The sequence below is a fragment of the Falco biarmicus genome, chromosome 8, assembly GCF_023638135.1.
Source record: "Falco biarmicus isolate bFalBia1 chromosome 8, bFalBia1.pri, whole genome shotgun sequence".
Lineage (NCBI taxonomy): Eukaryota > Metazoa > Chordata > Aves > Falconiformes > Falconidae > Falco > Falco biarmicus.
Genome location: NC_079295.1, coordinates 60,032,495 through 60,049,248, shown reverse-complemented (window position 1 = coordinate 60,049,248; position 16,754 = coordinate 60,032,495). Strand labels below are relative to the sequence as shown.

General features: G+C 48.4%; 1 protein-coding gene across 4 annotated transcripts in view; it reads right to left on the bottom strand.

The window, feature by feature from the left end:
- MGAT4B (alpha-1,3-mannosyl-glycoprotein 4-beta-N-acetylglucosaminyltransferase B) overlaps positions 1-16,754 on the bottom strand; it is a 52,039-nt gene that overhangs the window by 13,604 nt on the left and 21,681 nt on the right. For 2 of the 4 annotated variants that reach the window (XM_056348965.1, XM_056348967.1), the window contains 3 exons: positions 2,425-2,604; positions 1,605-1,745; positions 629-762 (listed from right to left, as the gene is read on the bottom strand). In XM_056348965.1, coding sequence (XP_056204940.1) covers positions 629-762; positions 1,605-1,745; positions 2,425-2,604 — 455 coding nt within the window. Of the gene's footprint in view, positions 1-628; positions 763-1,604; positions 1,746-2,424; positions 2,605-7,494; positions 7,644-14,551; positions 14,638-15,677; positions 15,927-16,754 lie in introns of those variants that run through there. The other 2 variants (XM_056348964.1, XM_056348966.1) reach the window with 2 other exon arrangements.

Genomic DNA, 16,754 nt, shown 5'->3' with positions numbered 1-16,754 from the left:
ATTTCTGGAAATTAAGACAAATGCACTTCAGGCTCAAGAAAATAATCCTGAGGGAGAAGCCATGGAGAAAAATAACCATCTAAACGCATAGATAAAAGCAGCTCTTGTGGATTAACGTATCAAGGCTCTTTAGCCCTGGGATTCAGCAACTGATTCTGGGCTCCAGACACCAGTACAAAGAGGGATATTAGTTTCATCCCCGAATCAGTGGGCTCTTTTGAGTGGAGGTTAGTGCTGTCTTACAGGTACGTGGAGAAATGAAGCTGCTTCAGGAGCAGCAGGCTCCTGGGCACAGCCATGCGTCTGCTCCGACACATTTTAGGAATAACCACCCGAGCACCTTGTAACAACCCCAATTTAGATCGGAAAGACAAAGGCACGTGCCGTGCTGGCAGCCGCTAACGTGACGGGTTTGCCTGCTGACAGCCTGACCCTCTCTGCTCAGCCGGTGCTTCGGGGGATGCACCCAACAATCCCGGTCGGACGCAGCCCCAGGCTGGGCTCAGTGGCCCTGGCAAGCGCAGACTGGCCTCCGGGTGGGCAGCCGCCCCGCGGGGCAGGCTGCGGGATGGGATGGCATGGGATGGGGGGCAGGGAAACGGGGTAAACTGGCAAAGCTCCGTCTTACCTCGGCGATGAGGACGACGATGACGGAGTCCTCCTTCTCCTGCTGAGTGAGCTCTGAGATGAGGGAGTTGAGGGTGTCTGTGAGGTAGGAATGCACCTCCCGCTTCACGCTGGGGATTCCCATCACGACGGACACTGCCCAGGGCCACGGAGAGATTTTAGAGGGGGTGTGTGTGCTGGGACAAGACACTTTGCTCCGCTCCCGTGACCGCCTTGCGGCTCACCTGCTCAGTGCCACACCGTCATTAATAACCAGCCGTGATCAGCAGGTTGGCGGGTTCTGTGCTACGTAGCTTTCCCACACTCCTGTCCCCCAGCCCAGTACCAACCAGCAGCACCCCAGTGTGCCAGGCTGGCAGGGCACCCACGGCACAGCCAGACAGACTCTTTTTCTCCCTGAAAGACTGAAGACTAAGGGAACAGCCAAACCCCTTCCCTCTCCTAGGGGCCTTTTCAGCCTATGAACGGCAACTTCAAGACCACTCTTGTTCTCCAAACCCCTCCCGTGGCAAGAAGCACCTCAGTTTAGGAAGGGCAAGTCAGGTCTTTGGCTTTGGGTTGGGATTTGGGAGCAGGGGGCAATCATCTAGTAATCAAAGTCCTATTCCAGATGGGATTTGTCTCGTAAAATGGATTACAGTCTTTATGAAGCACTCTGCAAACTATGCTTTCATCTGACCACCTTCCAGGCAAAGCCCAGAGCACTCTGGAGATGGCAAGCAGCACAAAACATCTGGCAGAAGCATCGGGAACATTTTAGTGCCCGTTGAGAGCACAGACAGCACTTCCCTGTAGATTCGCAGCTGTGACATGGCTTACCCACCCCGTGTGTCACCATACCAAGGAAGCTTGCATGATGCATGCAGCCGTTCCTCCAGTCCTGCTCGTATCTGTACCACAGCCAGGCCCGGAGGAAAGGGGAGGGACAGGCACCAAGGTGAGGAAGAGCACCAGAAGCAGCACTAATTCCCATTTACCTCCAGTGCGCCCCTGTCCCACATGCACGGCTGGCTGCAGACTGTTCTCCTTTGACAGCAAATGTGGCAAATGATGGAAGATGGTGGGAAGGTGCAGCACATTCTTGTTGGTGATATTCCACAGTTTTAACTTGGTTTCGTCTTAAAAAGGAAAAGGGAATCAATTGCAAGGCACGGTAGGTCGGAAAAGACTGCAAGGCAAAAAGCCTTTTTAGAGCAGCCTGGCCACCCGAGACTACTGCTGGGTTACAAAAAATCAGGCCAACCTTTAACATGCTACCACAAACCCAATTAAAGTTCAGCAGGAGTCATGAGGGCCTTAAAGAAGTCCCAAAATATTTGGGAAGGAAGGGGGAGAATGAAGATAAAATGAAGGTCAAATCGGATCTTTACATAGAGATCCAATTTTCTTCAACTGAGCAACTTAAAAAAAAAAGAACAAATAAAGTGGCGAGGGGTGCTCAGCCAGCCTAACTCCTTCCTCTCCTCTCTCTTTGGATACCCATTTTCCATATGGATTCAATACAGCCATAGGAAACGGCACGTATGAGTTGCAAGAAAAAAAAAGAAAAAGCTTGCAAGCAAGCAAATTGGCAAATATCTCGGCAGAGGCAAATCTCAGTGTTTAATGATGCATATGCACCTCTAATTAAACAGGAGTTTAAGAGTTCCCAAGTCCCTCTGAACTCCACCATTTGCTGGCGCCGGGGGAGAGGAGAGCACGTCCTGTGGGCAGCCCCGCACACACGCACACGCACGCACACCTCTCTACCTCCTCAATAGCAACAGCCCGAGATCCTCAACTTCTCTGTTTATTCACCAGATAAGCTGCTCCAGGTCCGGTTTATATCCCGCAGGGCCTGTTTCTCCGAGATAGCTCTCTTGATCTCCTCCAGGACCAGGTTGAGCTCCTTGGAGCGCTTCAGGCTCTCCTGCTCGGCTGCGTGCAGTCGGTCCCGGAGGGCGAGAAACTCCCGTTGGTAGATGTCCACAACGTCACCTGCGGGTGAAGAAGAGAGGGCAGTGTTTTCCCCTGCACTCTGAACATCAGCCCATCACTCCTACCTCCACAATCCTTAAAACATGGATTTAGGGAGCTGTGGTCCAGCACGCACCCACTGGTGACCAAGTTGGAGAGAGGCCAGTTTAAGCTGCAGAACTACAATTAAAAAGCAACTCCCATTTTTCTCTTTAACTTAGGTTTCCAGGTCATGCAGAAATACAACCTGGTTCTCTGTGAGCAAAGCATGCAGCAAAAAAAAAGTTGCATGGTAGTTCTTCTTCACTATATACTTAGTAAAGGGGAGTCAGCTCTGGCATTAATTTTACAAGCAGCATTCTGTATCTCTCTGTAGCTCCAGAAGCTTGGGTGCATGAGACGGCCACCACTGGAACAAGCAGCAGGGAACCAGAGTCAAGCAAAAAAGAACTGAAAGCACTGGTGATGACGGCCTGTTAAAGCCATGACAAACCCAAGGAACATGTTCAGTATTTTTAATCGCCTTGCTCCTTGCTTTGGTTTCCTTATGGCACACAAAAGAAAAGAGTTTTAAGAGCACACATCAAAGGGTTTTCAAATGGGTAATTTGGGAGAACCTCTGAACAACATCTCAAAAGCCTTCTCCAGATGGCACAGGACATCTCCCAAATGACACTGGGTGATGGAAAGCAAGATGCTGGCAAGGGGGATGCTGCTCTGCAGTGAGACAAGGGCAGGGACAGCACCTCCTCCAGCTTCGGAAGACAGTCCCAAATTCTAACGGCCAAAAGGGATTTTTGGGAATCTAACCTCTCCAAAACATGGCAGGATAAAGAATATCACATGGCAATAGCTGCCTGGATGCTTATATAGATCCAAGTGTTTGGATATGCGTCTTAAGGATGCATCATAATGTAATATATAAAAAAGACATTTTTAAATAGGGTAACAAAGCTTTTTATTTTGAAACAACATCTTATCACCATGCCCTTTTAAAGAAAGAAAACTATCAAGAGCTTTCAACTGGAACTAACTATACAGTAGCTGGGAGTGGAATCGGTTAGTCAGTAATGAACTTGCCCAGGCTTTTTTTTACCCCATTAGTAATGAAACTACTCATTAAAAATACACTTTTATCTGTGGTCACTCATGTGTTTTCAGTAAGGCTATAACTCAAAGAACTACACCCAAACCAGATTTATCCACTGAATAGTAGACCCTTAGCCCAAACACGACCAGGAGAGCTAATGACCAAAAATACCGCACTGAAACTTCCCAACACAGGGCTAAATATAAATCAGAGCCATTGAAAAAAGATACACTGACTGCATTGACAACTTCTATTTTAGGGTCCATAAAGAAAAAGAAAAAGGAATTTTGAAGATCAGACATACCCAGCTCCAAAACACAAGAGTTTCCAAGACAACGGTGCTTCCCAGTCCAGCTCCTGGTAATGCTTTTGCCTAGGAAAAGTTTCCCCCATGGGGTCTCTTCCCCCCAAAAAAACTTCTTAAAGACTCACTTAAACTCTCTCCAGGACAGCCTGGCTCCTATTAACCTTTCAGCATTATTTTCAAAGCCACTGGCACGGGGGGAAGGAGCAGAGGAAGTTACACTCATTTGATTACTCCGTCCATCTGACAACACATCATTCAAAGCCGAGGGACAGACATAAATAAGACCAGTCCTTCCTTTTTCCTGTGTGGTGCTGCTTGCTCTCCACTCCCATCGAGAAAGCATTTAAAAATTTGCAGGAAAACATGTTAACACCCAGCTTTGGGAGGTGCCACAGGAATTCACAGGCGGATGCCAGGCTTTAAATTGACTCCATGATGAGCCGGACCTTTGCCTGCTGGTACTTCTCAGATGTATGAATTACCTTTCAGCTTCCCAGTACTCTAGATCATAGGTTTTCCTACTTGTATCTTTTACTGGCTGCATCTGTGAACACCAGCAAGGAACAAGTCTCCCTTTCTGTTTCTGCATGACACGGTGGCACGAACCATGCTTGTGCAAGGCTAGAAGCATTTAGCTCTCGGCGTACCGAGGGGTTACTATCCCATGGATGCTATCAAAGCCAAATCACTGCTAAAGGCTGCCATTAGATCTTGTTCTGCAACACCTGGAGCAGAGTAAAGGCAAGGCTTTGCACTTAATGGCTTTTTCCAGAGCACTGCACTTCGTTTGTGTCAGATTTAGAAGGGAAATGTCACTGATTATTCAGTCACTAATGACCTGCCCACCGAAGCCAAGAGCTGTACTTTTCATTAGACTGCAATGGTGATGTGCAGTCAACCATTTGCTGCTTTTCTGGCTAATGGTTGGAAGGGAAATTGTATTTGTTTCCAGTGCTCTTGTCCTACGATGTCTTCGTAGGCTTTCCATTCTTTAATTAAAATTTCATGAAATTTAAAAGCTGATCGATCGCGGCCAGTTCTGGTGACAGCTTGAGCAGTCCGAGACAAAGCCCAAGCTGGGTGTACAGTTTCCCATGAATTTCCAGTAATGCCATTTTGCACTTGTTAGTCCGCAATGACATGTGGATGCAGCTCTGCCGTCCCCGCAAAAGCCCTCGGCTGCTCAGCCAGGGAGGGCTCTGAAAAAACACCAAGGGCAGCAGAGGATGAGGGCGGGGGGAAATTGGCTCCCACCTCTACAAGCAAGGCTGGACGCAGAAGTGATTTGCTGCTAATTGGGCTGAACAAATTTTTTAGCTAGTGTCAGTTCAGCACAGACTCTTTCCTCACCTTCCAAAGCAGCAGCAGCATTCCCGATCTACATATTTATTGTATTCCCTCCCAGCACAAGATAGCAGAGCTCTTAAAATATCTCCAGACTCAAGCACTGCAGGACAAGAACTCCTAGCTATAACTATATTAAAAAAAAAAAGACTCATCTTACTTTTTCTGGAGAGATAACACATTGCTTCGGGCTTAAAATACACTGGTTTAATAAAGAGGGAAAGTCGGTGTTAGGCGACGGTCCGCAGGACAGAGCTGGGAGACCAGAAACCTCCCAGACCTGTGGTACTCGCCGCACATGTCGTGCATGCCCAGTCCCTGCCAACAACCCACGTCTCACCCTGCCGTGCCCAGTACTTGCACTCCCCAGCCTCCCACACGCCGCCTTTGCAAACAGGCTGGGTGCAAGGCTCCGAGCCTGCATCCAGCAGCTCCCCGCAAGCCGGCTCTCCGCAGGGCAGGGCAGGCAGCGCTGGGCACCGCCAAGCGCTGGCTGCCATCTGTCCATCCCAGCACTCACCAGAGCAGATCTGGGGGAGCATCTCTGGAGGGGGGAGCAGCCTGCGGCAGAGGGACAGCGGCTGTAGGAAGCGGCCGGCTGAGCATCACTCACTGACCGGCAGCTCCCCACCCTGCTGCCTTCTCGCCCCTTGGCTGCACCCAGATGCGGCTGCCAGGATTCATTTTTTTAGTGGGGGCCCTCCAGCCGAGCACCCTGCGCCGGGTTTGCTGAGCAAGGATGGGACCCGCTGGGAAGCGGCAGGCAGGGGCGGCTCGAATGGGTGCCATTCCCAGCAGCCGGGATGCAGCGGTGCACAGCGGGTGGGCACACACTGGTATGGGCTATGGGCTGCCCCCCAGCAGCCTTATGGGGGGTCCACAGAGCTGATCTTCTGCAGCCTTCCCAAAGGCTTTTGTCCATCCAAGACTGCACCCATTTAATAAAAAGTATTATATATATATATATGTAAAAGTATATTTATATATATCTCTCCATCATGGACAATACTGTGGCCTCGTTCTTACTTAAATGACTATCAAGTGCAAACCATGTTTGCTAGCAGAGGTGAGGGCTGGGACATCTGTGTCCACTCAGCTTGTCCATTGTCAGTTTTCAGGTGAAAGCAAAATACCTAATCTGATCCTAAACCAGCAGATGGGCACAAATAAAGCCAATAAACCCCCCACCTTGAAATCTCACATGATCATCCCTATATATATATACACACACACATATATACACACACAGAGTGTCAGGAACATTGTAATTCTGTATTCTGCATTAGTCTTTCAGATTGCACTCCAACCTCCCAGGGAGCCTGCGGTGCATTTTAAACATGTCTGTATTTCAGGACCAATTACTTTTGGTTTTGTTCTCTGCAGATAACCTCTCCCAGCAGAGCAGACCCATCGCCAAAGCCAGCGATTTCCCTCCAATTCAATAATTTCAAAAGCAAATGCAAAGTCTTTGAGAGCTGGATTTGTTTCTCATTAGGAAGACTTTCAAAAGACTTTGTTTAAAAACTAAAAACAACCCACAAACCTCTAAACCGTTTATCTTTATAAAATCTTGGCTTCAAGAGCACAACAGCACCTTTTGACCTGTCTGCTACAAAAGTTCCCAGGGCCAAAAGAGCCGAAACAAAGTGTGGTGCCCAGTTCACAACGCAAACAGAGTTGGAGCAGAAAATCAAACTGCCTACAGAAAATTTCTCTGCAATGACTATCCTCCTTTGTTTTATTTAAAGCATGCCTTTAGCAAATAACTGTTCTCCCTCTAGGACTTGCAAAGGCCTGGGGGCACTCTAGAGCACACAACAACCCCCTCCCCATGCTACAGCACCTACGTTACCCAAAAATGCAGCTGGTGAAGCATGGGGAGCCAGGCTGGCGAGCCACCCCACCCCAGCTCGCCACCGTCCCCGTCGCAGCCAGACGCCTGTGCTGCCCACGCCTGGCTTCGTCCCCAGCCATTTACAGGAGCTCTTGGAGTTAGATGATGAATAGGGATTTTATTTTTTTTTCCTACGTTTTGATGTTTAATGATTTATATAATGCTGGCACCACTCCACGCATTACACTCTAGATTGCCCCAATTGAATCACAACATGCATTAGGTATTTTGCTAACAGAATTTCACTGGACCATTAAAATGGATATAAGGACTTACCATGCCATATCAGTGAATTAAATTCAGCTCCTGAGATGCACAAAAAGGACAGTCCTGCTTTACATGGAAATCTGATGGCTAGCATAGCACACAGGTGTTAGACACTTCGCACACAGGTACACAGGGCTCAGCAGTAACTCCACAGTGAACATTCCATACCATTAAAAACAAAATGTTGCCCTTTGCTTATCTGGCTGTAGAAGGAAGAAACCAGCTTTAGAAACTCACGATCAACAAAAAGCATCCCCTAAAAACCCACTGGGAAGCAACTCTGCTGGGGTATGTGGAGCTGCTACAGCTAAGTTGTGACACTAAAAACATTCTCTTAAGTAGCAGAAAGAAAAAGAGAAGATAGTTCAGCACCCAAAATACTCCCCAAAAGTCACTGCCTTTTCCAGGCAGGATGAAGACTGAGCAGGTCTTTTCCTTCAAATCTAAAGGAACACTAACTGTGCTCCTGATGAGCAAGATGAGACATATATCGCCTCCCCTTCCATGAGTCAACGGACCGTTGTTCCCAGTCTCAGACTCATCCTTTAAAATCATAAATATTTTGGCAGTGTAGGATATATGCAGCCACCGAGTACTTGGTTTGCGTTAAGGAATTGAACACCAAGACATGCTGAGCAACAATGAAACCCCATCAAGGACAGATTTGGGGGAGCGGACGGTATCTGGCAGGGTGAACCTCCCAAAAGGCTCCAGCAGTTGCAACTACCCTGCTGGGGCTGATTCACCCCCTCAGAAGGAGCGAGCATTTCAGCAGTGCTACCACCACACAGCAAACATGGATGCTTTGTTCAGTAAACATTATGTGACAATTACATCTCCCCTGCGTCCCAAACTGCCTGGATACTGAGTCAAAACAGACATTTTCTAGTTGCTGCTTATAAAAATACACCCCAGGTTCCTTTATTATAAGCTTCTTTAACTTTTTTTTTTTAAAGCAAAAAAGTTTTTAAAGAAACTTTTTCAAGTTTGCACTGATGGGCAAGCCCCGTCATAATAATCAGAGAACCACAGAATGGTTTGGGTTTGAAGGGACCTTAAAGACCACCCAGTTCCACCCCCCTTCCATGGGCAGGGACACGGGCCACCAGCCCAGGCTGCCCCAAGCCCCATCCAGCCTGGCCTTGAGCGCAGTGGGCACGGGCAGTTAAAGCAGTCATCAAAGCCAGCACCTGTGGTTTAGCTCCTTATGTCCCTTTATTTACACTTTGTTCCAGTTCAGTCGCTGCCTAGAACTATCCTGAATCGTGGCCGAATAACGCATCTCGATGCCACCACTGCCCCAACGCCTGCCTCCCTCGGTGCCATCGCTACGCTCCAACTCAGAGCCGGTGCCCGAGCGCTGTCCTGAGCAGACACAGAGCCGTTCTGCAGCACCAGCCTGCGGCACGTCACAAAAACCAGTAACTGACCTCCAAACCCAGCGGAAGGCGCTGGCTGCCAGGCTGGGTGATGGCAGCGATCCCTCAGAGCCCGCACCCACGCAGCCGCTCAGCTCTGCGGCTGCTGTCTTCAAGCATCCCACTACACCGCTGTCGCACCGAGCTAACACATCAGCAGCAACAAAAGGCTTATTAAAAGTCAGCCTGTCTGAAAAAATGATTCTCAAATAAAGTACTTCCACTGGCTGCAATGAGTTGTGTGAATGCGTGTGTTAGGGTTGTTTCTTTTTTAAATATAGCCATTTAATAAGAGCCTGCAGTATTATTTAACAGCATTTCAACCTTCCACAGCTCCACGTAATGAGATAGAAATGCAATGCATCCCTCCACTGACACTCTACCCAGGAGGGAACATGGGCACCCTTAAGTCACCCTTTCTTCTTTTTGCAGCAGTAGGTGTTGATCATAATCCTGTTGCATGTCTCCTCGCTGGAGTTTGATGTTGTCTCAGCACATTCAGTCCTCTAGAAGGAGAGAGGAAAATACATATCCCCTGTGCCTTATTACTCCGAAGTAGGAGCATCTGTTTGCATTTAAGATCCCGTTCAGACAACATTCACACAGATGCTTCCAAAAATAAGCTTCTTTTTTTTTCTTTTAAAGCCCTAAGTAGTAAATTTTCAGGGATGGGGATGGTGAACCACCACATGGATGGCGACCATTGCAATGCCAAGAAGGAGAGCAGGTCACAGGGGTGCCTGCGCCCAGCCCCAAAACGCTCCCCAGGGAAGGGCAGGAGGGCTGCAAGCTCCAGAGCAAGGCTGCAGAAACTCAAAAATGAGGAAAGCAACCAGTGATGCCCATCACCTCTGCCTAAAATGTCTAGGACCAGGGCAGCAGAGGCAGCAGAAGCCATCAGACGGCTCTCGGGCACCTGCAGAGCCGGTCTGGGATCCCTCTGCAGCCCAGCTCCGTGGTGAATCGCATGGAGCGACACAGAATGCTCCGAGATCACGGTGCGTCCCTGGGGTTCACCGTGCTGTGAACAAAAGCGCTGGCGGGCAAGGAAATCCCTGGTAGGTGCGAACCACCATCAGCTCCTGCAAAAGGAACTAGTCCTGATTTTTCCTGGGGTTTTATCAATCCCTCCAAGGGATTTAACCAAGGCAGAGAAATCGGACGGCAATTCATATTGCTGCCAAACAGCTAAGGAGGAGAAGGGGAGAGGGCAAACACTGCCACTGAGCTAAAAGAGAAAGAAGACGTAATTAAATAGTGAATTTTCATCATAGCAAAAGGTTAACTATCAAGAGGAAGCCACACAGATTGGCATTAAACTCACTGTCTAATAGATTTAGTGAGGATCTGGAGAAGGCGATGAATTTGCGAAGCAGCCAAACAGGAGCTGACACAGAGATAAGTTCATCAAAGCCACAAAATAAGCAAATGACCAGGAGAAAAGGCAACAAAATGGCAACCTGATGCCAAAGCTGATAGATGCAAATTAATCAGCAGGGGAATCGAGGTATTTTTCACGTTTCTCAAATAACAATATTAACTAGGAAGGAGACCAGAGTATCAGTCTTGATGCTGCTCTGCAGGCAGCAGCAATCCAGGGATAAAAAGGGGAATGGAGAGGGAGGCAAACAAGATGTTAGTCTGCTTAGTGAACAGGACGGGGAATAATAGTATGAAGATTATAACATTATTAAAATGATGCTGCCTAATCCCAGAATAGTTTTCACCTCATCTGAAAAAGAATATTATTACAGACTTAAAAGGGGCTTTAGAAGAGGGTGATGAGAATGATCAAAGGCCTGAAAAAAACCTCTGCTCTGTGAGGAAAGAAAAAAATATATGAGATTATTCATCTTAGGATGGGCATATAATAATAGGGCTTACGATGAGAAGCATATAAAATAGAGCAATATAATGAAAATATATCACAGATTTCCATTCTCCTTGTCTCAAAATATAGGAATAAGTAACCATTCAAGTATTAATTTGAAGCTGATAAAAGGAAATACGTTGCCCAGAGAAAGTATATTATTTCTCTGAATTCACTGCCATGGAAAAACACTGAAATGAGGAATTTAAACAATGTCAAAGAGCTGAAAGGTGCTGCGAGCACAGAGGCACCACGAGATGGGGCTGAGACCAAAGTGGGGTAAATCGCCACCCTGCCAGTGGTCCCTAGCCTTGTCTGGGCTGGGAACCCCCCTCTTCCCCATTTCTTGGGAGAAAGGTCCCACATTTCTCTCTCTTCACAACTTAATTAGGAGCACTGCAGCTTTCGTCTTCAAAGCGAAGCTAATTCATTGGCAATCTAATTATTTACCTGTGCAGCACAAATACAGCTTTCGAAGCATTTTTCTCTCAAATGGAAAGTGAAGGCTTTGTTCTTGGTGGGTTTTTTAATACTCTTTACTTGATTAGGGAATAAAAACGTGCTGAAAGTGAACAAAATAAGGCATTACAGAAATCATGGGTCATTAAACCTCAAAATAATTGCAGCTTTACAGGATTTTTAAGTGAGAACATCACACAAGGCAAACCCGGGCAAGGGGATGTGTGGAAAGAAAGGGGTAAAAAAGGTGATGGGGAAAGGCTGGGGGCTTGCACCCATGGTCTGTCCTGACTGAGCACACCTGTGCATGGTTTAAAAGAAGATGCATTTGGCCAATGCACCGTCCCTCCATGGCACAGACAGGGAAAACACTCTCGCATGCACCTAAGGGCAGCGGGAACAGACTTGCAGCGGAACACGTGTTGTTGCGCTGTATTGAAAATGCACTTGCAGGGACCCCCTGCAGCCTCAGCTGTGTATCGTCAGGGTCCAGGCACATCAGTCTCGGCAGGATCATGCCATGGATTCTTTTACTTGTCGCTTGTGGCTACCAGCTTCACGGTGGATTGCAAGCCATCACAGACAGTACAAACCCAAATCGGATTTGCTGGGCTTCTCACCACCTGCAAACCTCCAGACCAGATCGCTTTCCCTTTCACCTTGTCACAGTGTGTACCAAAGCTAGTGAGTACAATCTCATGCACTGAAACAACACGGAAGAAACAGCTGATGCCTGGCGCGCACAGGACCACATTCCCGTGGGTGCTGGCAAGGCCCAGCTCTGGAGCTTCAAGGAAACAGAAAATCCTGAAGCAGAGCAAATGCCTCACAGTCTAACAGGAGCCTCCTTTTTATTACAACCTAATTATGTTAATAGTGAGACAGAGACCTTGTTCCACCAAACCCTTAAGCACCCAGGCATCCCACTCTGTGCCTCGCGCTAACAGCTCACAAGTCCATCCGAAAGGAATCCCTCTGAGAAGGGATGCCGATCTTTGGAAAGGTCACTGTGTTAATCATCACGCCCTTCCCCTAGCAGCAGCTGTTGCTAATTGCCTGCGAAGGAGTCAAAATGAAATTCTTGTTTAACCCTCCTCCCTCCTAACATTAGTAAAAAAATAAAATAAAAAAAAAAGGGGGAATCATCATCATCACCCCCAACAAATGACCACGAGCCATCGGCACTTCGTAGCTGGTGGACGAGCTTAGCCCATCTCAAAGATGCAGCGGCCGGTGGAAAAAGCAGTGCCACTGTGTGACCTGAAGGATAGCTTATTGATCAGCAAGAGTGAGTGCCTGGGCGTTGCATTTCCCCACCTCCTCGCACAATCGACCGTCGCACTCGTCGTTCCACTAAGGTTACCACCAGACTCAGAACAGCTGAAATCCTGGAACAGGGGGTATTTGTTTAATCAATAACATATGAAGCCTTTGGCGTGGCTGAGCGTATGAAAGAATTTTACGACAGCAAAATAAAGTGTGGCTGTGTCATAAATCAGAGAGCACATATGGAAAAGTTAGAGCGACGTCCTAAGTCAGAGGGATATCAAGGAAATCACAGAAGTTCTGGCTGGAGTCCCTGGCTCCACTGATGTTAATAGCCAAGAACTTCAATGCAAGTCAGGTTTGACTTCTTTTTCCAAAACAGTAACTCATTTGCAATGCATGTGACTGTATTAGAGTGAAAGGATATTTAGAACGTTCCCTTCGCTCCACTGTCTATGTAAATTGTACATTTTGTCTACTACAGATCCGCAGCAGCAAACAGATTATAGTTTCCCTGTTGTACCAATGCCTGATCGAATGCAGGACTGTGCTGCTGGGTAGAAGAAGATTTTAAAATCACCATATACTGATCATGGGATGAGCTGCTCTGAATTGCATTTTGTTTTAGTAGTCTTAAATAATTTGCAGGATACTTGAAATAAAATGCATGCAGAACCTTTTAAAAATTACTCAGCATTAATATTTGAAATATTTATCCCCCAGGGTGCAGGCTTGTAACATGAGCACTTAATGGGGTCTATTTTCTTCTCTCTGGAGAAAAACAAGACAATGCCATTAAACAGCACACTTAGACCAACTATAAGCGTTGATGCTGTCTGAGGGTTCTTGTTTCATTTTATAGGCTAGGATAATTCCTAGGAAGAAAAACATACCGCTAAAAGAGTCGGAAGACTCGCTTCTCCCTTTTCTCATTCAGCAGCTAAGAAAGCATGAGAAAGGGTTATTAAATAATGCTGGCACCCCCTCACGCAAAACCACAGCAGCCTGCTGTAAAGTGCAAAATCTCCTCATTTCTTCCCCTGGCAGAAAACACATCACTGGAAGTACAAGCAAGATGGACTTCCCGACTTCCCAGCAACCTGCAGTAATTTAACTTTTCCCTGTTCAAAAATGCAGGGACTGCCGCAGTGCTTGGAGGCCTGGGGGCCACATCGGCCAGCAGGATAGCTGGAATGCTGCCTGCCAGCCCCGTGCCAGCGGCAGCGTTATCCCTCTGCCGTGAGGCAACACAGCTGCTGGCGATGGCACAGCACAAGGTGGGGGTTGCAGGACATTTCAAGGGTAGATAATAAACAGCTGGGGGAGGAGGAGGATGCTGACTACGCGGGTGTCCTACTGCTAAGACCTTTAGTTGCTTATTAAATGATGCCTGAAAGCTTCTCAACAAGCTGCTGCTCTGAAATGTTACTGGCATCTCCCGCTGCCCCATGCCGAGCTCCAGGCAGCGTGTCACGAGTGGCTTTGGGCGATCGCAAGCCAGGCACGCTGAAATGGGCAGGGTGCTCCCTGCGCCATGCCTCTTGCCATGGCACTGACACCCACGCAGCCCCACGGTCCACCGTATCCATGGGCTGACCCAGCTGCACAATTAAGCATCCTCACTGCAGGCTTAATTTTCAGCTGGATCATCCCACTGAGCGAGCCAGTGGTGCAAAGGAAGCACATGGGAACTAGGACGCCCTTTTGGACGACAGCCCATAACAGACAGCAGTTCAAATGGCTTGTGAAACCACATCCCTAGAGGTTTTGCTTTCTTGCAATGTCAGGTTTACCTGATGGCTTAAAGACAATGCACCAAGCCTCACGGTGTGCTGCTTACCACCTCCCAAAATACGTCTGCTTCCCATAGCCTCGGACCACAAGACCATGGTATTTATGCTTAATTTCACAGCCACTCCTGAAGTGCTGTTCAGCCCTGGCAGAGGACACCTCACACTCCCTGTGAGCAGAGATATGCCGTTCATGCCTCTCATTGCCTCCAAACATGTCTATTGGAATGCATTTGGGGTTTCAGTTTTTCACACACCATTACCTTTATTGGTGGCACGTGTAACGTAATGCCAATTGGTATGTGGACTGCCGCGGCTCGGTTTTCCGGACTTTCCACCCAGAAGGAACCTATGTTACAGAAAGATTCAATTTTAAATGCAAGAAGAGCACAAGATGGACAGGCTGCCTGCTGAAAGAAGAGCCCCTGCCTCCTGCTGGGAGCCCGTGAGCTGCGCCCAGCTAACAGCGTCAGAGCCCACAGCTGGAGCTTTCCATGACTAAACTTGCATCTTACACAGCTCAGAAAGCACCAGCATGGCTGTACATGCTCACAGCAGCAGGCGCAGGATGATGCTGAGTTGGGCTGTTGGGAGAGCAACGCTGCAGCATCCCAGCACGGCTCTCCCGGCAGCGCTCACTGTCCCCAGCCACTCCTTGGGATGAAACCAATCCATCAGTTGGTTTTATACTGGGACAGGAGGATTCGCTGAAACGCTCAAACCAAAAGCCCAGACGTTTTTAAAGTCGGGGAGGTGTGAAGGGAAGATGAGAGAGTGAGGAGCCCCAGAAGAGCCACAGCTGCTCAGCAAAGGCACAGAAGGGTGAGGGCTTTTGCACAAGCCTAACCCCAAGCACAGCTGAGCAACGCCACAGCTCGTACTGAAGGAGTTAAACTGCACAAAATCACAGCAAACAACACCAGTGGGAGTGACAGAATGCAGGGCCTGACCCGCTTGCTGCAGTCCTGCTGTCCCAGGGGTGCCAGGAGGTCAAAACCCAGGGAAAAATCCTACCGCGGGGGAGCAAGGCGAGGCACAGCACAGGGAAAACAAGCAGCATGACTCACTCCGATGGAAACTGCCCTTAAAAGCTGCAGCACGAGTGTTCAGAGCTCAATTCGAGCTCCCGTTCCATCTGTACAAAGAGGTTTACTGTTGGACTGCAGTGCCTGGGGAGGCTGTTTCTGTACTCGATTGCTTTAGGTACCCCAAACATCGCTTTGGAAATGGTCTCTCAACGGCCACCCAGGCTGCTCAGCACCTCTTTGAGGGCAAAAGCTGTCATGTGAGCATGAAGAAATGCTTAGCAATCAGTTCATCCTTTGGAGTGCCTTTATGAGAGGTCCATAAAGCGAATCACCCTGGGCGAGTCCCCTGTTAATAACTCACCCTTGTACCCAGCTTCCCAGAGCTCCCTGTGCATAGAGCAGCTTCATTACCCAGGATCACCACTGTGCCCTGCTGCAAAAAATCTAATCCAATTTTCTTCTTCTTTAGGGATAAAACATCAAGAGAGGGCAGTCAGTCTGTCAGACACAACAGTGATGTGGAAGAAGTGGAGGCAGAGCTGTGGCATCATCTCCAGCAAACCCCGGTCTGAAGAGGAGCAGTGCAGATGGGTGAGCTCCAATGCTGCCCTGGGCTGGGAGGAGTGGGTCAAGATACACAGCCTCTTTTGGGGAACTCACTATTTAGTTTTATGACCATGGAAAAAAATAAAACGTACAAACTATAAGATTGTGACTTTGTGTGTAGGTATTTATGACTACCAAGATATTCCTAGAAGGCTCCCGTGCCTGTCCAACGCCTGGTGAGAGCAGGGGCATTCTGACAGCCTTACAAACCAGCACACTGGAAGAAATATCTTAAGTTTTCCATAACAAACCAGAGCAAGGCCTGCCAGGAATCCTGGAGGCTGTCAGTGTGGGTCAAGCGTTTATCAGCCCTACATTGGTGTAGAGCAGGGCAGCCCCAAGCAGAGCTGCCCAGCACTCTGCACCACCTCTCGGCACTGTGGGCTTTGCCTGGGTGCATATCCTTGGGCAGCACCCAGAAATGGCAAAACCACTCCAAAAGCCAAAGTGGGATCAGGATGCCACAGAGCACCACTTTGGTATCACTCTGCCCCAGCAATGTCCCCTCTCCAGATGGAAACACACCCTCTGCCAAACTACCTCTGGCACCGCTCCCGTGCAACCTGGCCAGTGCATGTTGACTGTAGCTAATTCCCTGGACATGTTTCCAGAGGACAAGCCCAGTAGCTCTGTGTGTGTGTGTGGCACATGAGATTTCAGGGGTGTGTGTGGCAGTTTCACACCCCTTCCCCAGCGCACGTTTGGAAGGTGTCGAGCAGGCAGGTGTGCAGGCACCCAGGAACAGGCAGGACGCACGTGCTAAACCAGCCTTGCACACCTGCAAAGACAAATAAATCCTTTACCATCAGACAGCAGACTATAAAACGAAGCT